Raw genomic sequence first — 24830 nt, forward strand, 5'->3', positions numbered from 1 at the left:
AGAAAAATGATTTTTTATTTTCACAGGTCTGCGTTGTAAATTTCTGTGAAGCACTTTGGGGTTCAAAGTGCTCACCACACATCTAGATTAGTTCCATGGAGGTCTAGTTTCCAAAATGGGGTCACGTGTGGGGGGTTTCTACTGGTTAGGCATATCGGGCTCTGCAAACGTAACGTGATGCCGCAGACCATTCCATCAAAGTCTGCATTCCAAAACGTCACTACTTCCCTTCTGAGCCCCGACTTGTGCCCAAACAGTGGTTCCCCCCCACATATGGGGTATCGGCATACTCAGGACAAACTAGACAATAACTTTTGGGGTCCAATTTCTCCTGTCACTCTTGTGAAAATAAAAAATAGCTTGCTAAAAATTAATTTTGAGGAAAGAAAAATGATTTTTTATTTTCACGGCTCTGTGTTATAAACTTCTGTGAAGCACTTGGGGGTTTAAAGTGCTCACCACACATCTAGATTAGTTCCATGGGAGGTCTAGTTTCAAAAATGGGGTCACTTGTGGGGGAGCTCCAATGTTTAGGCACACAGGGGCTCTCCAAACGTGACATGGTGTCCACTAACGACTGGAGCTAATTTTTCATCCAAAAAGTCAACTGGTGCTCCTTCCCTTCCGAGCCCTGCTGTGTGCCCACGCAGTGGTTTACCCCCACATGTGAGATATCAGTGTACTCAGGGGAAATTGCCCAATAAATTTCAGGATCCATTTTATCCTGTTGCCCATGTGGAAATGAACAAATTGAGGCTCAAAGAATTTTTTTGTAAAAATAAAAGTACTTTTTCATTTTTACGGATCAATTTGTGAAGCACCTGGGGGTTCAAAGTGCTCACTATGCATCTAGATAAGCTCCTGGGGGGGGGTCTAGTTTCCAAAATGGGGTCACTTGTCGGGGAGCTCCAATGTTTAGGCACACAGGGGCTCTCCAAACGCGACATGGTGTCCGCTAACGATTGGAGCTAATTTTTCATACAAAAGTCATATGCCACTCCTTCCCTTCAGAGTCTTGCTGTGTGCCCAAACAGTGGTTCCCCCCACATATAGGGTATATGCGTACTCAGGACAAATTTTACAATAGCTTTTGTGGTCCAGTTTCTCCTTTTACCCTTGGGAAAATAAAAAAATTGTTGCTAAAAGATCATTTTTGTGACTAAAAAGTTAAATGTTCATTTTTTCCTTCCATGTTGCTTCTGCTGCTGTGAAGCACCTGAAGGGTTAATAAACTTCTTGAATGTGGTTTTGAGCACCTTGAGGGGTGCAGTTTTTAGAATGGTGTCACTTTTGGGTATTTTCAGCCATGTAGACCCCTCAAACTGACTTCAAATGTGAGGTGGTCCCTAAAAAAAAATGGTTTTGTAAATTTCGTTGTAAAAATGAGAAATCGCTGGTCAAATTTTAACCCTTATAACTTCCTAGCACAAAAAAATGTTGTTTCCAAAATTGTGCTGATGTAAAGTAGACATGTGGGTAATGTGTTATTTATTAACTATTTTGTGTCACGTAACTCTCTGGTTTAACAGAATAAAAATTCAAAATTTGAAAATTGTGAAATTTTCAAAATTTTTGCCAAATTTCCATTTTTTTCACAAAAAAACGCAAAAATTATCGACCTAAATTTACCACTAACATGAAGCCCAATATGTCACGAAAAAACAATCTCAGAACCGCTAGGATCCGTTGAAGCGTTCCTGAGTTAATACCTCATAAAGGGACACTGGTCAGAATTGCAAAAAATGGCCAGGTCTTTAACCCCTTAGCGACCGCCAATACGCCTTTTAACGGCGGCCGCTAAGGGTACTTAAACCACAGCGCCGTTAATTAACGGCGCTGTGGAAAAAGTGAATAGCGCCCCCCAGAGTCGGATTTTCTCCGGGGTCTCAGCTGCCGAGGGTAGCCGAGACCCCAGAGAACATGATTCGGGGGGTTTTTTACCCACCCCGCTTTTGCGATCGCCGGTAATTAACCGTTTACCGGCGATCGCAAAAAAAAAAAAACGCGATTTCTTTTTAATTTCTCTGTTTTCCAATGTGATCGCACATCAGAGGACAGAGAAAAGGGGAGAAAAGGGGTCCCAGGTAGCCCCCCAATACTCACCTGTCTCCCCCGATGCTCCACGTGGCTCCCGGTGGGCGCCGCCATCTTCAAAATGGTGGGCGCATGCGCAGTGCGCCCGCCGGCTGGCCCCGGGAGAATCTTTGGGGTGTCGGCTACCGGGGGTAGCCGAGACCCCAAAAAGCATGATCGGGGTCGGTTTTACCGACCCCTGTTTTGCGATCGCCGGTAATTAACTGTTTAACGGCGACCACAAAAAAAAAAAAAAAAAAAAGCTAAGTGTAATTCTCTGTCCTCTGATGTGATCGCACATCAGAGGACAGAGAAATAGGGGGATTCGGGGACCCTATCATACTTACCGGTGTCCCTGGGTCCTCCTGCAACTCCTCCTGGCCGCCGGCGTCTTCTGGGGAAAAGAAAATGGCGGGCGCATGCGCAGTGCACCCGCCATCTGTCTCCATCTGCCGGCCGGCAGGAGAAAAGCAGTTGGGGCTAAAATTAGGGTTAGGGGTAGGTTTAGGGTTAGGGGTAGGGTTAGGGTTAGGGTTAGGGCTAGGGTTAGGGGTAGGGCTAGGGTTAGGGCTATGATTAGGGTTAGGGCTAAATTTAGGGTTAGGGTTGGGGCTAAATTTAGGATTAGGGTTGGCGCTAAATTTAGGGTTAGGCTTCTTTCACACTTATGTCGCTACGGGGCCGTCGCAATGCGTCGGCCCGACATACCGACGCACGTTGTGAAAATTGTGCACAACGTGGGCAGCGGATGTAGTTTTTCAACACATCCGCTGCCCAATCTATGTCCTGGGGAGGAGGGGGCGGAGTTACGGCCACGCATGCGCGGTCAGAAATGGCGGATGCGACGTACAAAAAAACGTTACATTGAACTTTTTTTGTGCTGACGGTCCGCCAAAACACTGATCCAGCGCACGACGGACGCGACGTGTGGCCATCCGTCACGATCCATCGGCAATAAAAGTCTATGGGCAAAAAACGCATCCTGCGGGCACATTTGCAGGATCCGTTTCTTGTCAAAAATGACGGATTGCGACGGATGCCAAACGACGCAAGTGCGAAAGTAGCCTTAGGGCTAGGGTTAGGGTTGGGGCTAAAGTTAGGGCTAGGGTTGGGGCTAAAGTTAGGGTTAGAGTTGGGATTAGGGTTAGGGTTTGGATTGGGGTTGGTATTAGGGTTAGGGTTGGCATTAGGGTTACGCTTGGGATTAGGGTTAGGTTTAAGATTAGGGTTAAGGTTAGGGTTGTGATTAGGGGTGTACTGGGATTAGGGTTAGGTTTGAGGCTAGGGTTGAGATTAGGATTAGGGGTGTGTTGGATTTAGGGTTTTGATTAGGGTTATGGTTAGGGTTGACATTAGGGTTGTTTTGGGGTAAGGGTTGTGATTAGGGTTAGGGTTAGTGATTAGGATTATGGATCAGGTTGGGATTAGGGTTAGGGGTGTGTTGGGGCTAGGGTTGGAGCTAGAATTGGGGGGTTTCCACTGTTTAGGTACATCAGGGGGTCTCCAAACATGACAGCCAATTTTGCGCTCAAAGAGTCAAATGGTGCTCCCTCCCTTCTGAGCTCTGCCGTGCGCCCAAACAGTGGGTTACCCCCACATATGGGGCATCAGCATACTCGGGATAAATTGGACAACAACTTCTGGGGTCCAATTTCTCTTGTTACCCTTGTGAAAATAAAAACTTGGGGGCTACAAAATCCTTTTTGTGGAAAAATATATATATTTTTTTTTTTATGACTCTGCATTATAAACTTCTGTGAAGCACTTGGGCATTCAAAGTTCTCACCACACATCTATATAAGCTCCTTGGGGGGTCTAGTTTCCAAAACGGGGTCACTTGTGGGGGGTTACTACTGTTTAGGTACATCAGGGGCTCTCCAAACGCAACATAACGCCCACAGACCATTCTATCTAAGTCTGCATTCCAAAACGGCGCTCCTTCCCTTCCGAGCTCTGCCGTGCGCCCAAACAGTGGTTTACCCCCACATATGGCGCATCAGCGTACTCAGGATAAATTGGACAACAACTATTGCAGTCCAATTTCTCCTGTTACCCTTGTGAAAATAAAGACTTGGGGGCTACAATATCTTTTTTGTGGAAAAAAAAAATATTTTTTATTTTCACGACTCTGCATTATAAACTTCTGTGAAGCACTTGGGCATTCAAAGTTCTCACCACACATCTAGATTAGTTCCATGGGGGGTCTATTTTCCAAAATGGGGTCACTTGTGGGGGATTTCTACTGTTTAGGCACATCAGGGGCTCTCCAAACACGACATGGCGTCCGATCTCAATTCCAGCCAATTCTGCATTGAAAAAGTAAAACAGCACTCTTTCTCTTCCAAGCTCTGCGGTGCGCCCAAACAGTGGTTTACCCCCACATATTGGGTATCGACGTACTCAGGAGAAATTGCACAACAACTTTAGTGGTCTAATTTCTCCTGTTACCCTTGTGAAAATAAAAATTTGTGGGCAAAAAGATCATTTTTTGTAGAAAAAGTGATTTTTTTTTTTCACGGCTCTACGTTATAAGCTTCTGTGAAGCACATGGGGGTTCAAAGTGCTCACCACACATCTAGATAAGTTCCTTAAGGGGTCTAGTTTCCAAAATGGTGTCACTTGTGGGGAGTTTCCACTGTTTAGGCACATCAGGGGCTCTCTAAACGTGACATGGCGTCCGATCTCAATTCCAGCCAATTCTGCATTGAAAAAGTCAAACGGCGCTCCTTCACTTCTAAGTTCTGCGGTGCGCCCAAAAAGTGGTTTACCCCCACATATGGGGTATTGGCATATTCAGGAGAAATTGCATAACAAAATTTATGGTTACATTTCTGTTTTTACACTTGTGAAAATAAAAAAAATGGTTCTGAATTAAGATGTTTGCAAAAAAAAGTTAAATGTTCATTTTTTCCTTCCACATTGTTTCAGTTCCTGTGAAGCACGTAAAGGGTTAATAAACTTCTTGAATGTGGTTTTGAGAACCTTGAGGGGTGTAGTTTTTAGAATGGTGTCACACTCCATTATTTTCTATCATATAGACCCCTTAAAATGACTTCAAATGTGATGTGGCCCCTAAAAAAAAAAAAATGGTGTTGTAAAAATGAGAAATTGCTGGTCAACTTTTAACCCTTATAACTCCCTAACAAAAAAAAATTTTGTTTCCAAAATTGTGCTGATGTAAAGTAGACATGTGGGAAATGTTATTTATTAACTATTTTTCGTGACATATCTCTCTGATTTAAGGGCATAAAAATACAAAGTTTGAAAATTGCAAAATTTTAAAAATTTGCGCCATATTTCCGTTTTTTTCATAAATAATCGCAAGTAATATCGAAGAAATGTTACCACTAACATGAAGTACAATATGTCACGAAAAAACAATCTCAGAATCAGCGGGATCCGTTGAAGCTTTCCAGAGTTATAACCTCATAAAGTGACAGTGGTCAGAATTGCAAAAATTGGCTCGGTCATTAAGTACCAAATTGGCTCCGTCACTAAGGGGTTAAGGTCAAAATAGGCTGGGTCATGAAGGGGTTAATAGGGGTGCCCAAACTTTTTCACATAACTGTAGATCTATGCCGTTATCCCCTACCCCTTTCCAAGACCTCACCGTCTGCTGGACACAGGGGTCACATAGTTTTTTGAGGGCATGAGCCAGGTAAGGGAACCCCGCAGATGGCACATTCCCTATGTTTCGTTTTACTGACGCTCTTCTTCCCCTATAACAAAACATACGAGGGGAGACCAGTCACTGGGTGAACTTTCTCGAAGATCATTTACCAGTGGTTGCCCAAAATCAGAGAGATACCGGAGTACGAGGGGGATCCTTTGTGGCTGAAGCTCCAGACCCCTGTCTGGAGGAGCTTTTGTGGCAAGATCCATTGCTCCTTTTATTGTGTTCATTATCCTTGGGCTTCTGTGATACTTCTTCCAGCAGCAGAGGCTGCTGATCCTGATCAGATTCCATCCTTAACTGGAGGCCAGAAGCAAGGAAACACACACCTGGAGCGCCATTATATAGCCCCTCTTCCGGTCAGATCTGCTCAGCGCTCCTTCCGGTATATTCTCAACCCCCCCAGTTGCAAGAGTCCGCCCCAGGGCTTGAGGGTGAGCGGCGTGTCATTCTCCGGTGAGCGCCACCATCTTGGAGTTACTGCGCATGCGCAGAACCCCCGCGACCCGGAGGTAACCGCCGGCTCCACCTACCGACGTCACCCCGACCCGCAGCACTTTCCTGTCAGCGCTGCGAGCAACGTGGGACGCCAATGGAGCCAGCCACACCCCCGGGTGGCGCCACCATGATGCTGCCGCCCCAACAGAGCCCCGCACGGTACCCGCATGAGGGAGGGGAACCGAAAATACTTACCCCGCGCTGGCCCAGGAGATAGGACACCCCCGGTGACTGCTCCCTGCTGAATATGCCATCGCTGTGCAGTCCTGCCAGGACCACCGTGAGCACTTCAGGAACTCCGCACCGGCTGAGGTAGAACCGGCCGGCCTGCCTGGGATTCCTAAGTTCTTTCTGTAGGATCCAGTCCCTTTAGGAACAGGAAACCAACTGATATGTGGGAGAGGTGCGCCCTTTTGTATCTGTAGGTTTCCTGTTCCTAATGGGCGGATCCCCTGTCTCGTGGTGCCATCATGGGAGTCCGAATGAATTTCCGCGGCAGTTCTGCAACTCCTGCCGCTGGTATATCGCATGCGGAATTGGCATACGTATTCCCGCTAAACACTAGCGTTTTGCAAGCGTAATTAGCTTGCAGAATGCTAGCGTTTTCCAAGAAATCTGTAGCATCACTTGGAAAACTGATTGACAGGTTGGTCACACTTGTCAAACATAGTGTGACCAACTTTTTACTATTGATGCTGCATATGCAGCATCAATAGTAAAAAGATATAATATTAAAAAAAAAATAAAAAATTGTGATATTCTTACCTTCCGGGGTCCCCCGCAGGCTTCAAGCTCCTCGCGATGCTCCCGTTCCCAGTAATGCCTCGCGGCAATGACCCCAGATGACATAGCAGTCTCGCGAGACCGCTACGTCATCACAGGTCATTGCCGCAAGGCATTAATGGGAACGGGAGCATCGCGAGGAGTCAGAAGACTGCCGGGGACTCCAAAAGGTGAGAATATCACGATTTTTTATTTTAAAGGGAACCGGTCACCCCAAAAAATCAAAGATGAGCTGCGGCCACCGGCATCAGGGGCTTATCTACAGCATTCTGTAATACTGTAGATAAGCCCCCGATGTATCCTGAAAGATGAGAAAAAGGTTATATTATACTCACCCGGGGGTGGTCCCGCTGTGGTCCGGGTCCGATGGGTGTCTTGGTCCGGTCTGGGGCCTCCTATCTTCTTACGATGACTTCCTCTTCTTGTCTTCACGACGCAGCTCCGGCGCAGGCGTACTTTGTCTGCCCTGTTGAGGGCAGAGCAAAGTGCTGTAGTGCGCAGGCGCCGGGAAAGGTCAGAGAGGCCCAGCACCTGCGCACTGCAGCACTTTGCTCTGCCCTCAACAGGGCAGACAAAGTATGCCTGCACCGAAGCTGCGGCGTGAAGACAAGAAGAGGAAGTCATCGTAAGAAGATAGGAGGCTCCAGACCGGACCAAGACACCCATCGGACCCGGACCGCAGCGGGACCGCCCCGGGTGAGTATAATATAACCTCTTTTTCTCATCTTTCAGGATACATCAGGGGCTTATCTACAGCATTACAGAATGTTGCAGGTAAGCCCCTGATGCCGGTGGCCGCAGCTCATCTTCAATTTTTGGGGTGACAGGTTCCCTTTAATTCTTCCTTTTTTTTTTTACAGTTATATGGTTCCCAGGGCCTGGAGGAGAGTCTCCTCTCCTCCACCCTGGGTACCAACTGCACACGATCCACCCCATGTGGAAAGTAAGCGGATAAATGCATTCCTATGTGTGCAGAATCCCAGCGATTCCGCACAAAGAATGAACATGCTGCGTTTTTTTCTGGAATGCGATTTCGCCGCAGAAAAAAAACGCAACATGTGCACAAAAATTGCGGATTGCATTCTAATAATAGGATGCTTAATGTATGCATGGTTTTCAAAAATTCAAAAAAATCTTGAACGTGTGCACACAGTCTGAGAAGGGTAGAAGTCAATTCTTTGAAATTGAGCCTGCACCAAACTAGAGAAAACTAGACACATTAAAATGCTTCAGGAAAAGAAAAGGAAACCCCCTCTTAGGGCTGGTGTCACACTTGCAACAGCAATGCAGCAAACTTGCGCGAGTCTCTAAGCCTCTATGCCCAGCACTGCCGCAGGCACTCGGGACAGGAGTGTGTGGCTGCATGCATTTCTATGCAGCTGAACGCTCTGGACCGAACCGCCAGTGCCGGGTATTGAGGCGCGAGTTTCTCGCATAGCAGTTGCAAGTGTGACACCGGCCTTATACCAAAACTTTGTCAAAAAAATAAAAATCCAAAAACAGTGTGTTTTCAGAAGTTTCTGCTTGAAAATCTTGTCAGATTTGTTCACCTCAAAAAAAAAACCTCAAGTGTACACATAGCCTGAGCAGAGGACACAGCATGCGACCATATGGGGCAGAATTATAATATCAAAATTCTTACCCTTGGGTGTTGTATTATATAGTACAGTACTTATACTGTATTCTTGTACATAGGGGAAGGCGTAATATTAGGGCTCGCTCACACAGGCGAGTAGCCAGCATATAACTCGGGCAAGTGCTATGCGATGTTTCATAGGATTGCACTCGCTCTAATGTTACACTATGGAGCAGTGCCAATTAGCATTTATATTCTCATGCAGTCGGCATGAGGGTGGGGGAAACCACTGCATGCTGCGATTGGCAGTGTATATCGGACGACTCACACCCATATAAGTCTATGGGTTTGTGCAAATCATTGGACTGCACTCTTAATCTCATCAAAGTGCAGTCGGATATACGAAGACTTATCCAATGGAGAAATTAAGTTCTCCATTTTTCCCACACCAGTGATCAAATTGTCGCATGCAAGAGAATCAGATCACAGTAAAATGACACTCCACTCACGCTCGCAGCAGTTTGAGGGCCATCTGTACAAAGCATTCAATTATTTTGCATAAAGGCCTCTTTGGGTATGTTTCCACGTTCAGGAAACGCTGCGTGTTTGATGCGTAGAGCCGCAGTGTCAAACACGCAGCGTTCAGATGTTATAGCATAGTGGAGGGGATTTCATGAAATCCCGTCTCCACTATGCATTAAAAGACACATGCGGCAGACCAGCGGAAACGGACATGCGGCGCATCTTTTCAGAACGCAGCATGTCCTTACAATGCTGAAACAACGCAAGGACAACGCAGGTGACCTGCCAGTGACCTCAGGTGCAGATTTGGTCAGGATTTTACGTAAAATCCTGATTTTTAGTAAAATCCCGACCAAATCCTGATGCAATCCTGAATGTGGACACATACCTTTTCACATTTCTGTCTTTTAGCTCCCGTCACAATCTGTCGGTTTTTGAAAAAACAGGATCCAGCAAACTTTTCTGCTGGATCCTGTTATTTCCCATAGACTTGTATTAGCAAAGGTTTGTGACGGATCGCCATCCGTTTTCATCCGTCGTGCATTGGATCAGTCGGAAAACTGCTATCCGTCGGGTGGAGAAAACGTTCAGAGGAACGTTTTTTCTGCAAGTCGGAAAATCGCTCAGCGACAGGTCCTGCGCTGCCCATCGTTGGCTATAATGGAAGCCTATGGGCACCGGATCCATTGCTGACTGTCAAAAGCAGGAATCCAGCGACGGATGCCATCTTTTCAAACTGAGCATGCGTGGAAGAATTTCCCGTCAGGGAAATTCTCCCTTGCTTGCTCTCTCTCTTTTTACTATTGATGTTGCCTATGCATTACTGGGAACGCTAGCTGCCGGGATCTTCGCGAGCATTGGTAACGCTGCGCGGGACCGCCAGAAGGTAAGAATATTGCGTTTTATTTTATTATTTTGAACCTGTGTTGTGTATGCGTTTTCGCAGCGGAAAACCGCTGCGAAGACACATACACAACAGGTGCACAGTCTCGACGGGTCCGTCAGAAAAACGGGTCCAGTGCACAACATTGACGGATCCTGTGCAGATTGTAAAAACGGAAGTGTGAAAGAAGCCTAAGGCTACTTTCACACTTGCGTCGGTACGGGTCCGTTACTATGCGTCGGGCCGACGTACTGACGCACGTTGTGAAATTTGTGCACGACGTGGGCAGTGGATGCAGTTTTTCAACGCATCTGCTGCCCATTCTGAAGTCCGGTGAGGAGGGGGGCGGCGTTTCGGCCGGGCACGCGCGGTAGAAAATGGCGGACACGACAAAAAAAAGTTCACTTGAACGTTTTTTTCGTGCCGACGGTCCGCCAAAACACGACGGATCCGTTGCACGACAGACGCGACGTGTGGCCATCCGTCGCTAATACAAGTCTATGGGCAAAAAACGCATCCTGCGGGCACATTTGCAGGATCTGTTTTTTGCCCAAAACGACGGATTGCGACGGATTAAAAAAAAAACGCTAGTGTGAAAGTAGCCTAAGAGAATCGACCGACACCACTCACCACTATGAGCGAGCCCTTATAGTGGTTAGAAAGGCCTTGCAGTTGGCGACTAGCTGCTATACATTTCTATACACATCAAAATTAGGCAATTAAAAAACTTTATTTGGTTCCCTTTTTTCCCCACTACAGAATGGTCTCCTGGGCAATATTTTCAGTGAGGCACGCGACACATGGGCACTGCCAAGCATCACGTACGGTACACCGTGTCACAAAGGACGGTGGTACATCACTGCCTACCTATGCCTATGGAGATCACATTGATAATCAGCCAATTTTTCTTTTGCAAACTCTCAGGTAACATCATAAAGTGCCATCTGATAATAGGCGGCGAGCTAAACATCAGGAAGCGACTAGGCCACCATGTGATCTACCTGAAGTTTTATGTAAGGTGCCACTCTTTAGCTATTTTACAGTTTTCACAAAAGTGTCTCCCTATCCCTCTGTACAGTGTGTTAATGACCCAATTATAAGATACACTGAGAACACATTGACGACACCTGTAAATACCTCAGCACTCCCCCAATGACACCTTGCCTCTCTGTAACATGGCCGGAGAGCACTAGTTATTACAGGACAGCCCGCTCCCTCCTTCCCTCCTGGTCAGTCACCTCTGAGAAGGATAACGACGTCCCGCGGAAGGTCCGAGCTCTGCGTCATCATGTCACACTATAGAGCGTACCTCAGACCGTTACACGAGCCGCACTGAGGGGGCGTGGTCACGTGGTGAGAAGCGGGCGGGAAATTCACTTCAGCGGAGGCTCTCGGAGTGTGAGCTCTGTGCAGGATGTGTGACGCAGGTGCGAGCCCTGAATAGAGTGTAGTGAGGCGCGGGCATGGCGTAGAAAGGGGCCGTAATGTCATACACTAGCTGAAGTATGTAGTTGTATTGTAAGCGGCATTTCTCTGCTCCAGTAAGTGACACCAGGGAAACTATTACTATTAGTAGTTGGTCGGTATTTTACTTCAATATTTGGAAGCCAAAACCAGGTGACGACCAATCAGAGGAAAAGTATAATAGAAACAAGTCATCGCTTCTGGATTTATCACCCACTCCTGGTTTTGGCTTACAACTAGTGATGTAAAATACTGACCAAATACTGCTGTGATTGCAACCTTAGGCTATGTGCACACGTTCAGGTTTTCTTGCAGAAATTTCCTGAGAAAAAAACTGAAATTTTCTACAAGAAATATGCATGCGTTTTTTTGGCTGATTTTTCCGGACATTTCCCAATGCATTATACAGTGGGAAATCCGCAAAATTAATGAACATGCTGCGGTTTTTTTTTCGCGTGAAAAAACGTATCATGTGCACAAAAATTGCGGAATTCATTCTAAATGATAGGATGCACAATGTATGCTGTTTTTTTGCGGTTTTATAGCGAAAAACCATGAAAAATCAGCAACGTGTGCACACAGCTTAAGGCTTCTTTCACACTTGCATCGGTACGCGGCCGTCGCTAAGCGTCGGCCCGACGTACATTGTGAAAATTCGGCACAACGTGGGCAGCGGATGCAGTTTTTCAACGCATCCATTGCCCATTCTAAGTCCCGGGGCGGAGTTACAGCCGCGCATGCGCGGTAGGAAATGCAGGATCCGATGTACGAAAAAACGTTCCCTTGAACGTTTTTTCGTGACAACGGTCTGCCAAAACACGACGCATCCAGTACATGACGCATCCAGTGCGCAATGGACGCGACGTATGGCCATACGCCGCGATCCGTCGGCAATACAAGTCTATGGGAAAAAACGCATCCTGCGGGCATATTTGCAGGATGCGTTTTTTTCCCAAAATGATGCTTTGCGACGGAGGCCACACGACGCAAGTGTGAAAGTAGCCTTAGGGGGTGACAGGTGAAATGGATGATTATTATTATAGCGCCATTTATTCCATGGCGCTTTACATGTGAGGTGGGGTATACATAATAAAAACAAGTACAATAATCTTGAACAATACAAGTCACAACTGGTACAGGAGGAGAGAGGACCCTGCCCGCGAGGGCTCACAATCTACAAGGGATGGGTGAGGATAGAGCTGGTCGTGCAGTGGTTTGGTCGATTGGTAGTTACTGCAGGTTGTAGGCTTGCCGGAAGAGGTAGGTCTTCAGGTTCTTTTTGAAGGTTTCGATGGTAGGTGCGTGTCTGATATGTTGTGGTAGAGAGTTCCAGAGTAGGGGTGATGCACGAGAGAAATCTTGTATGCGATTGGGGGAATAGGGGAGTAGAGAAGGAGATCTTGTGAGGATCGGAGGTTGCGTGCAGGAAAGTACTGGGATGATAAGATTTTCCCCCGCTCATTCACCCATACATGAATATGAGGCATCAAAAAGACATAGGCTGTGTGCACACGATGCAGAATTACTGCGGATCCGCAGCGGATTTTTCCACACAGAAAAGCTGCAGTTCTGCACAGTGATTTACAGTATAATGTAAATCAATAGGAAAAAAAAAAACTGTGCTAATGGTGCGGAAAAATCCGCATGAAAACCGCTGCGGAACAAAAGAAGTAGCATGCTACTTTTATGCAGAACTGCAGCGTTTCTGACTCCTTCCATAATAGAAATCCGCAGGAGTAAATAACGCAGAAAATCCGCATCTAAAACGCAGAAAATCCGCACCTGTGTTTTCTGCCAGTAGATGCGGATTTTGTGCTGAAAATTCTGCACCCCAATCCACAACGTGTGCACATAAGTCACAAAAAATGCCCTTAAATAGATATGTCCCTTTAACCCCTTCATGACCCAGCCTATTTTGACCTTAATGACCTGGCCGTTTTTTGCAATTCTGACCAGTGTCCCTTTATGAGGTAATAACTCAGGAACGCTTCAACGGATCCTAGCGGTTCTGAGATTGTTTTTTCGTGACATATTGGGCTTCATGTTAGTGGTAAATTTAGGTCAATAAATTCTGCGTTTATTTGTGATAAAAACGGAAATTTGGCGAAAATTTTGAAAATTTCGCAATTTTCACATTTTGAATTTTTATTCTGTTAAACCAGAGAGTTATGTGACACAAAATAGTTAATAAATAACATTTCCCACATGTCTACTTTACACCAGCACAATTTTGGAAACAAAATTTTTTTTTGCTAGGAAGTTATAAGAGTTAAAATTTGACCAGCGATTTCTCATTTTTACAACGAAATTTACAAAACCATTTTTTTTAGGGACCACCTCACATTTGAAGTCAGTTTGAGGGGTCTATATGGCTGAAAATACCCAAAAGTGACACCATTCTAAAAAATGCACCCCTCAAGGTGCTCAAAACCACATTCAAGAAGTTTTTTAACCCTTCAGGTGCTTCATAGCAGCAGAAGCAACATGGAAGGAAAAAATGAACATTTAACTTTTTAGTCACAAAAATTATCTTTTAGCAACATTTTTTTTATTTTCCCAATGGTACAAGGAGAAACTGAACCACGAAAGTTGTTGTCCAATTTGTCCTGAGTACGCTGATACCTCATATGTGGTGGTAAACCACTGTTTGGGCGCACGGCAGGGCTTGGAAGGGAAGGAGCGCCATTTGACTTTTTGAATGAAAAATTGGCTCCACTCTTTAGCGGACACCATGTCACGTTTGGAGAGCCCCCGTGTGCCTAAAAATTGGAGCTCCCCCACACGTGACCCCATTTTGGAAACTAGACGCCCCAAGGAACTTATCTAGATGCATAGTGAGAACTTTGAACCCCCGGGGGCTTCACAAATTGATCCGTAAAAATGAAAAAGTACTTTTTTTTCACAAAAAAATTCTTTTAGCCTCAATTTTTTTCATTTTCACATGGGTAACAGGATAAAATGGATCCTAAAATTTGTTGGGCAATTTCTCATGAGTACGCCGATACCTCACATGTGGGGGTAAACCACTGTTTGGGCACATGGTAAGGTTCGGAAGGGAAGGAGCGCCATTTGACTTTTTGAATGAAAAATTATCTCCATCGTTAGCGGACACCATGTCGTGTTTGGAGAGCCCCCGTGTGCCTAAACATTGGAGCTCCCCCACAAATGACCCCATTTTGGAAACTAGACCCCCCAAGGAACTTATCTAGATGCATATTGAGCACTTTAAACCCTCAGGTGCTTCACAAATTGATCTGTAAAAATGAAAAAGTACTTTTTTTTTCACAAAAAAATTCTTTTCGCCTCAGTTTTTCATTTTCACATGGGCAATAGGATAAAATGAATCCTAAAATTTGTTGGGCAATTTCTCCCGAGTACGCCGATACCTCATATGTGGGGGTAAACCACTGTTTGGGCACACGGCAGGGCTCGGAAGGGAAGGCGCGCCATTTGACTTTTTGAATGGAAAATTAGCTCCAATTGTTAGCGGACACCATGTCGCGTTTAGAGAGCCCCTGTGTGCCTATGCATTGGAGCTCCCCCACAAGTGACCCCATTTTGGAAACTAGACCCCCCAAGGAACTTATCTAGATGCATATTGAGCACTTTAAACCCCCAGGTGCTTCACAGAAGTTTATAATGCAGAGCCATGAAAATAAAAAATAATTTTTCTTTCCTCAAAAATGATTTTTAGCCTGGAATTTCCTATTTTGCCAAGGGTAATAGGAGAAATTGGACCGCAAATGTTGTTGTCCAGTTTGTCCTGAGTACGCTGATACCCCATATGTGGGGGTAAACCACTGTTTGGGCGCAGGGCTCGGAAGGGAAGGCACGCCAATTGGCTTTTTAAATGGAAAATTAGCTCCAATCATTAGCGGACACCATGTCACGTTTGGAGAGCCCCTGTGTGCCTAAACATTGGAGATCCCCCACATATGACCCCATTTTGGAAACTAGACCCCTAAAGGAACTAATCTAGATGTGTGGTGAGGACTTTGAACTTCCAAGTGCTTCACAGAAGTTTATAACGCAGAGCCATGAAAATAAAATAAAAATTTTATTTTCTCTAAAATGATTTTTTAGCCTGCAATTTATTATTTTCCCAAGGGTAAAAGGAGAAATTTGACCCCAAAAGTTGTTGTACAGTTTCTCCTGAGTACGCTGATACCCCATATGTGGGGGTAAACCACAGTTTGGGCACATGTCGGGGCTCGGAAGTCAAGTAGTGACATTTTGAAATGCAGACTTTGATGGAATGCTCTGCGGGCGTTACGTTGCGTTTGCAGAGCCCCTGATGTGGCTAAACAGTAGAAACCCCCCACAAGTGACCCCATTTTAGAAACTAGACCCCGAAAGGAACTTATCTAGATGTGAGGTGAGCACTTTGAACCCCCAAGTGCTTCACAGAAGTTTATAACACAGAGCAGTGAAAATAATAAATACGTTTTCTTTCCTCAAAAATAATTTTTTAGCCCAGAATTTTTTATTTTCCCAAGGGTTACAGGAGAAATTGGACCCCAAAAGTTGTTGTCCAGTTTCTCCTGAGTACGCTGATACCCCATATGTGGGGGTAAACCACTGTTTGGGCACACGTCGGGGCTCAGAAGGGAAGTAGTGACTTTTGAAATGCAGACTTTGATGGAATGGTCTGCGGGCGTCACGTTGCGTTTGCAGAGCCCCTGGTGTGCCTAAACAGTAGAAACCCCCCACAAGTGACCCCATTTTGGAAACTAGACCCCCCAAGGAACTTATCTAGATATGTGGTGAGCACTTTGAACCCCCAAGTGCTTCACAGACGTTTACAACGCAGAGCCGTGAAAATAAAAAATCATTTTTCTTTCCTCAAAAATGATGTTTTAGCAAGCAATTTTTTATTTTCTCAAGGGTAACAGGAGAAATTGGACCCCAGTAATTGTTGCCCAGTTTGTCCTGAGTACGCTGATACCCCATATGTGGGGGTAAACCACTGTTTGGGCACATGTCGGGGCTCGGAAGTCAAGTAGTGACGTTTTGAAATGCAGACTTTGATGGAATGGTCTGCGGGCGTCACGTTGCGTTTGCAGAGCCCCTGGTGTGCCTAAACAGTAGAAACCCCCCACAAGTGACCCCATTTTGGAAACTAGACCCCCCAAGGAACTTATCTAGATATGTGGTGAGCACTTTGAACCCCCAAGTGCTTCACAGACGTTTACAACGCAGAGCCGTGAAAATAAAAAATCATTTTTCTTTCCTCAAAAATGATGTTTTAGCAAGCAATTTTTTATTTTCTCAAGGGTAACAGGAGAAATTGGACCCCAGTAATTGTTGCCCAGTTTGTCCTGAGTACGCTGATACCCCATATGTGGGGGTAAACCACTGTTTGGGCACATGTCGGGGCTCGGAAGTCAAGTAGTGACGTTTTGAAATGCAGACTTTGATGGAATGGTCTGCGGGCGTCACGTTGCGTTTGCAGAGCCCCTGGTGTGCCTAAACAGTAGAAACCCCCCACAAGTGACCCCATTTTGGAAACTAGACCCCCCAAGGAACTTATCTAGATATGTGGTGAGCACTTTGAACCCCCAAGTGCTTCACAGACGTTTACAACGCAGAGCCGTGAAAATAAAAAATCATTTTACTTTCCTCAAAAATGATGTTTTAGCAAGCAATTTTTTATTTTCTCAAGGGTAACAGGAGAAATTGGACCCCAGTAATTGTTGCCCAGTTTGTCCTGAGTACACTGATACCCCATATGTGGGGGTAAACCACTGTTTGGGCACACGTCGGGGCTCGGAAGGGAAGGAGCACCATTTGACTTTTTGAATAAAAGATTGGCTGGAATCAATGGTGGCGCCATGTTGCGTTTGGAGACCCCCTGATGTGCCTAAACAGTGGAAACCCCTCAATTCTAACGCCAACACACCCCTAACCCTTATCCCAACTGTAGCCGTAACCCTAACCACAACCCTAACCGCAACACACCCCTAACCACAACCCTAACCCCAACACACCCCTAACCCTAACCACAACCCTAATTCCAACCCAACCCTAACCCTAAGGCTATGTACCCACGTTGCGGATTCGTGTGAGATTTTTCCGCACCATTTTTGAAAAATCCGCGGGTAAAAGGCACTGCGTTTTACCTGCGGATTTACTGCGGATTTCACCTGCGGATTCCTATTGAGGAATAGGTGTAAAACGCTGCGGAATCCGCACAAAGAATTGACATGCTGCGGAAAATACAACGCAGCGTTTCCGTGCGGTATTTTCCGCACCATGGGCACAGCGGATTTGGTTTTCCATAGGTTTACATGGTACTGTAAACCTGATGGAACACTGCTGCGGATCCGCAGCGGCCAATCCGCTGCGGATCCGCAGCCAAATCCGCACCGTGTGCACATAGCCTAATTCTAAAGGTATGTGCACACGCTGCGGAAAACGCTGCGGATCCGCAGCAGTTTCCCATGAGTTTACATTTCAATGTAAACCTATGGGAAACAAAAATCGCTGTACACATGCTGCGGAAAAACTGCACGGAAACGCAGCGGTTTACATTCCGCAGCATGTCACTTCTTTCTGCGGATTCCACAGCGGTTTTACAACTGCTCCAATAGAAAATCGCAGTTGTAAAACCGCAGTGAAATGCGCAGAAAAACCGCGGTAAATCTGCCATAAATCCGCAGCGGTTTAGCACTGCGGATTTATCAAATCCGCTGCGGAAAAATCCGCAGAGGACCAGAATACGTGTGCACATACCGAAACCCTAACCCTACCCCTAACCCTACCCCTAACCCTACCCCTAACCCTACCCCTACCCCTAACCCTACCCCTAACCCTACCCCTAACCCTAACCCTAGTTCTAACTCCAACCTTAGTGAAAAAAAAAAAAAATTCTTTATTTTATTATTGTCCCTATCTATGGGGGACAAATGGGGGGGGTCATTTACTGTTTTTTTATTTTGACCACTGTGATAGATTATATCACAGTGATCAAAATTCACATTGGAACGAATCTGCCGGCCGGCAGATTCGGCGGGCGCACTGCGCATGCGCCCGCCATTTTGGAACATGGCGGCGCTCGGGGAAGAAGACGGACGGGACCCCGCCAGGATCGGTAAGTATAAGGGGGGGAGATCAGGGCACAGGGGGGGGAGATCAGGGCACGGGGGGGCGTCGGAGCACGGGGGGGGAGGGATCGGAGCATGGGGGAGAGTGATCGGTGTGCGGGCGGGTGGATCGGTGTGCAGGGGGGGTGGATCGGTGTGCAGGGGGGGGGGTTCGGAGCACGGGGGGGGATCGGAGTGCGGGGGGGTTTGATTGGAGCACGGGGGGGTGTGATTGGAGCACGGGGGGAGCGGGCAGGAGGACGGGGGAGCGGAGCACAGGACGGAGGGGAGCGGGCCACAGATCGGGGGGCTGGGGGGGCGATCGGTGGGGTGGGGTGGGGGCACATTAGTATTTCCAGCCATGGCCGATGATATTGCAGCATCGGCCATGGCTGGATTGTAATATTTCACCATTTTTTTAGGTGAAATATTACAAATCGCTCTGATTGGCAGTTTCACTTTCAACAGCCAATCAGAGCGATCGTAGCCACGAGGGGGTGAAGCCACCCCCCCTGGGCTAAACTACCACTCCCCCTGTCCCTGCAGATCGGGTGAAATGGGAGTTAACCCTTTCACCCGGCCTGCAGGGACGCGATCTTTCTGTGACACAGCATATGCGTCACAGGTCGGATTGGCACCGACTTTCATGACGCATACGCTGTGTCACAGGTCGGGAAGGGGTTAACAGGGAAACGAAGACCACTGAATAAGTACAGTCATGGACAAAAATTTTGAGAATGAGACAAATTTTAATTTTTCCAAAGTCTACTGCTTCATTTTTTCTATTGGCAATTTGCATATACTCCTGAATGTCAGAATGATCAGCTTAACAGCAATTACTGTACTTGCAAAGTCAATATTTGCCCAGAAAATGAACTTTAACCCCCAAAACACACTTCAACATAATTGCAGTCCTGCCTTTAAAGGAGCAGCTAACATCATTTTAGTGATTGATCCATTAACACAGGTGTGGGTGTTGATGAGGACAGAGCTGGCGATCAATCAGTCATGATTAAGTAAGAATGACATCACTGGACACTTTAAAAGGAGGCTGGTGCTTGGTATCATTGTTTCTCTTCAGTTAACCATGGTTATCTCTAAAGAAACACGTGCAGCCATCATTGCATTGCACAAAAATGGCCTAACAGGGAAGAGTATCGCAGCTACAAAGATTGCACCTCAGTCAACAATCTATCGCATCATCAAGAACTTCAAGGAGAGAGCTTTCATTGTTGTCAAAATGGCTCCAGGGCGCCCAAGAAAGACCAAGCGCCAGGACCGTATCTTAAAACTGTTTCAGCTGCGGGATCGGACTACCAGCAGTGCCGAGCTTGCTCAGGAATGGCAGCAGGTTGGTGTGAGTGCTTCTGCACGCACTGTGAGGCGGAGACTCTTTGAGCAAGGCCTGGTTTCAAGGAGGGCAGCAAAGAAGCCACTTCTCTCCAGAGAAAACATCAGGGACCAACTGATATTCTGCAAAAGGTACATGGAGTGGACTGCTGAGGACTGGGGCAAAGTCATTTTCTCTGATGAATCCCCTTTTCGATTGTTTGGGACATCTGGAAAACAGCTTATTCGGAGAAGAAGAGGTGAGCGCTACCACCAGTCTTGTCTCATGCCAACTGTAAAGCATCCTGAAACCATTCATGTGTGGGGTTGCTTCTCAGCCAAGGGAATCGGCTCACTCACAGTCTTGCCTAAAAACACAGCCATGAATTAAGAATGGTACCAGAATGTCCTCCAAGAGCAACTTCTCCCAACCGTCCAAGAGCAGTTTGGCACCCAACAATGCCTTTTCCAGCATGATGGAGCACCTTGCCATAAAGCAAAGGTGATAACTAAATGGCTCATGGAACAAAACATAGAGATTTTGGGTCCATGGCCTGGAAACTCCCCAGATCTTAATCCCATTGAGAACTTGTGGTCAATCATAAAGAGACGGGTGGACAAACAAAAACCAACAAATTCTGGCAAAATGCAAGCATTGATTATGCAAGAATGGACTGCTATGAGTCAGGATTTGTTCCAGAAGTTGATTGAGAGCATGCCAGGGAGCATTGCAGAGGTCTTGAAGAAGAAGGGTCAACACTGCAAATATTGACTTGCTGCATTAACTCATTCTGTCAATATAACCTATTGGTACTCATAATATGATTGCAATTATATTTCTGTATGTGATATAAACATCAGACAAACACTAATAAAAACCAGAGGGCAGCAGATCATGTGAAAATATAATTTTGGTGTAATTCTCAAAAATTTTGGCCATGACTGTACATATATCACATTTTTTTGGTGATTAGAGTGAAGTTAATCCCAAAACAAGTGGTGCTTTCAATATAAAATATTTTTTATTAACAACGGATTAAAATTACATGCAATAACAGAAAAAGGTGCTGGATCCAAAAAGAGGGACACAATAACCATAGGAAACATCCACCATATTAGTCTTGCACTACTATATACCTATATCAGGATATGGCAGTATACCACATGCAGAGAATTCAATGTGTGCCTCGTGGGGAGAAAAAGGACCGTACTGCCCATAAGAATTAGGCTACTTTCACACTGGCGTTTTTTTTAATACATCGCAATGCGTCGTTTAGGGGAAAAAACGCATCCTGCAAAGTTGTTTGCAGGATGTGTTTTTGCCCCATAGAGTAACATTACCGACGCATTGCGACGTATTGACACACGTCGCAACCGTCGTGCGACGGTTGCGCCGTGTTGTGGCGGACCGCCAGGAGCAAAAAACGTTAAATGTAACGTTTTTTGCTCCAAACGGACCGCTTTTTCCGACTGCGCATGCACGGCCGGAACTACGCCCCCACCTCCCCGCACCTCACAATGGGGCAGCGGATGCGCCGGAGAATGCATCCGCTGCACCCGTTGTGCGGCGCTAACAACGCTAGCGTCAGAATCTCGGCCCGACGCAATGCGACGGGCCGAATTCCGACGCTAGTGTGAAAGTAGCCTTACTTATAGCCAAGCATAGCACAACTGTGCTTAAATGACAACAAGTGAATGTGGCATAAGTATAGTAAACCCCTATGATGGTATTCCTCACATGTGGATATAACGCCGCTAGTAAAAATGGTATCAATTTTCCTGAGATGTGCTGTGTGATGTTCCTCGGCGCCCCTCTGCCTCAAATTCTGCACCCCAATCCACAACGTGTGCACATAGCCTAAGGGTGTGTTTCCATGGTCAGGAAACGCTGCGTAGAGCCGCAGCGTCCAGATGTTACAGCATAGTGGAGGGGATTTCATGAAATCCCGTCTCCACTATGCGTTAAAACACGCAGGCAGCAGACCTGCGTAAATGGACATGCGGCGCGTCTTTTCAGAACGCTCCGTCGCTGCGCCGTAAATTTACCATAAACAATCATTAGATGTGGTAAAACCGCAGTTAATGAAGAGTCACATGCGTAGTAACTGCATTAACGCAGCTTACTACGCATGTCTACTAATTCACATTCCCGCCGCTGGAAGTCCGTGTCCACTGCACTTCTCGCGGTAAGCTAAGTTCTCGCGATAGCTTACAACGAGAACTGCCGTGCACGTAACCAGGGGTTATCTCCGGTCACACTAAGCTGGTTCTCACGGTCAGCTGACCGTGAGTGCTAGAATGTAGGTGATCGCTGGATAGTTATCTCCAGCGATCATCTACAAGCTCTGCTATGTCTTGATGTCAGGCATACAGATGTAGCAGAGCCGGACTCGTCGTGGAACACTCGTTATTAAAGGGAACATGTAAGGGTATGTTTCCACGTTCAGGAAACGCTACGTAGAGCCGCAGCGTCCAGATGTTACAGCATAGTGGAGGGGATTTCATGAAATCCCGTCTCCACTTTGCGTTAAAAGATGCATGCGGCAGACCCGCGTAATCGGACATGCGGCGCATCTTTTCAGAACGCAGCATGTCCTTACAATGCTCAAACAACACATGAAAAACCCAGGTGACCTGCCAGTAATCTCAGGTGTAGATTTGGTGCAGATTTTACCTGTGTAAAATCCTGACCAAATCCTGATGCAATCCTGAACGTGGACACATACCCTTACCCCCAAAATGGAAGATGAGCTAAGCCCACCGGCATCAGGGGCTTATCTACCACATCCTGTAATGCTGTAGATAAGCCCCCGATGTATCCTGAAAGATGAGAAAAAGAGGTTATATTATACTCCCCTGGGGGACAGTCCGATCCGACGTGCGTCGCGGTCCGGTCCGGGGCCTCCCATCTTCATAGGATGACGTCTTCTTGTCTTCACGCTGCGGCTCCGGCGCAGGCGTACTTTGTCTGCCCTTTTGAGGGCAGAGCAAAGTACTGCAGTGCGCAGGCGCCTGGTCTCTCTGACCTTTCCCGGCGCGCTGCGGCTCCGGCTCCGGCGTACTTTGTCTGCCCTTTTGAGGGCAGAGCAAAGTACTGCAGTGCGCAGGCGCCTGGTCTCTCTGACCTTTCCCGGCGCCTGCGCACTGCAGTACTTTGATCTGCCCTCAACAGGGCAGACAAAGTACGCCGGAGCCGCAGCATGAAGACAAGAAGACGTCATCGTAAGAAGATGGCAGGCCCTGAAACGGACCGCGACGCCCATCGGACCGGACCGCAGCGGGACTGCCCCTGGGTGAGTATAATCTTATCCTCTTTTTCTCATCTTTCAGGATACATCGGAGGCTTATCTACAGCATTACAGAATGCTGTAGATAAGCCCCTGATGCCGGTGGGCTTAGCTCATCTTCCATTTTGGGGGTGACAGGTTCCCTTTAAATGGACTACGTTGGACACAAGGAGTATACTATTGATGCCGCAAAGCATCCCAAGCTTCAACAAGGGATGGGCGAGAATATAGTATGCGAGTTTAGAGATGTTAAGGCAGTGTTTTGTGGGATGGGTTGTTACTGCATGTTATCTGATTGTTTGAAGAGGTGGGTCTTCATGGTTTTGGTCTAGCTTGAAATGGTATGCCACATTATGATGTGTTGTGATAGTGTTTGGTACATTTGTGGGGATCCACAAGACAAATCTTGTATATTCTTGTGTGAATATGAGATAAGAGGGGAGTAGAGAAGGAGATGTTGTGCTGATCTGAGGTTGTGTTTTTTTGTGGTAATATTGCTCACAGATGTGTAATTAAACAATGTCCACAAAATAATTACCTTTTATTGTTTTATTAACAGAACACAGTCTAACCTCACAGAGAGGGAAACCGGATCAGAATCTGAGGCTCTCATAGATCCTGTAAGTGTGGAGGAAGAGGTTGCAGGACCATCTTTGGCTTCATCAGCATCCATCCTTGAGGACCCATCAGCATCATCATCACTGCAGGCAGCAGCAAGTGAGGAAGATGCAGCACCGCCACCCTCAGCAGCACATGATGCGGAAAGGCTTGAGGAACATGGCTAGAGCAGCAGCCCTACAGGCCCACTGGTGTCATCCCCACAGGCAGCTGGGCCTTTACGGAGATCCCGCCGAAGGAGAGAGCTGGAAGCCAGAAGAAGTGATGTTGATGCTGGGGTCCTCAATTATTTGGCCAGGGCAGCCACGGATGATGGCGAGGAGGCCTTTGCCCGCAGCCTTGCCCGTTACCTTAGACCCCTTCCCCGTGAGGTGAGGCTACGTGTGAGAGAGTGTATGCAAATCTTGATTGATTTAAGCACCCCTCCAAATAACCCCTATGAGGTTTTTGAATATCTGAAACGAAGGCAGCTTGGCCAAACCAACCTCTTGCGCCTTCAATTCCCTCAACAGGAGCACAATCAATCAGGATTTGCAGCACCTACTCCACGTATGCCTCCACTTCAACCCCTCCCACCCCAAAATCTACAAAGGCCATCAGACTACCAAGTGGCCAATATGGCCACTTTTCCAGACCCAGTGATGTTGGCTGGTCCCAACCTGGGTTTGGACAATATGGCCATTTTGGGTTGGGGTATGATGCAAGGCAATCTGTACGTCAGCATGATGCACAGAGACAATTGGCTTATGGTCACCACACAACTGGCCAATATGGACAAGGCCAGTATTCTGGGCCACAAGCCACTGCATCCTCACAGGATGAACTCCCATCGGCCCAACAAAGGCCCCCTGACCAGGACCCAGAGCTGTCAACATCTCCCCCACCAACTTACAGGGATCTGTAATTGTTTTGTGTTTTTGCGGGTTTTTTTTGTTTTTATTTTGGTAGCTGGCTACCATGTTAATTTTGTGTTTGGCCACCATTTCCACTTTGTCGTGGATCCTTGTTAGAAAGCAACCCATAAAAAAGGGTTATACAAACC

General features: G+C 46.7%; 1 protein-coding gene across 2 annotated transcripts in view; it reads right to left on the minus strand.

The window, feature by feature from the left end:
* The window catches only part of SKAP1 (src kinase associated phosphoprotein 1), an 834367-nt gene extending 823009 nt beyond the window's left edge, over positions 1–11358 (minus strand). The window contains exon 1 of one of the 2 annotated variants that reach the window (XM_069751743.1): positions 11247–11358. In XM_069751743.1, the coding sequence (XP_069607844.1) occupies positions 11247–11298 (52 nt within the window). In that variant the 5' untranslated portion in view covers positions 11299–11358. The remainder of the gene's footprint in view (positions 1–11246) is intronic. The other variant, XM_069751744.1, reaches the window with a different exon arrangement.
* Positions 11359–24830: the final 13472 nt, after the last annotated feature.

This window comes from Ranitomeya imitator, chromosome 2 (assembly GCF_032444005.1).
Source record: "Ranitomeya imitator isolate aRanImi1 chromosome 2, aRanImi1.pri, whole genome shotgun sequence".
In the NCBI taxonomy this organism is placed as follows: domain Eukaryota; kingdom Metazoa; phylum Chordata; class Amphibia; order Anura; family Dendrobatidae; genus Ranitomeya; species Ranitomeya imitator.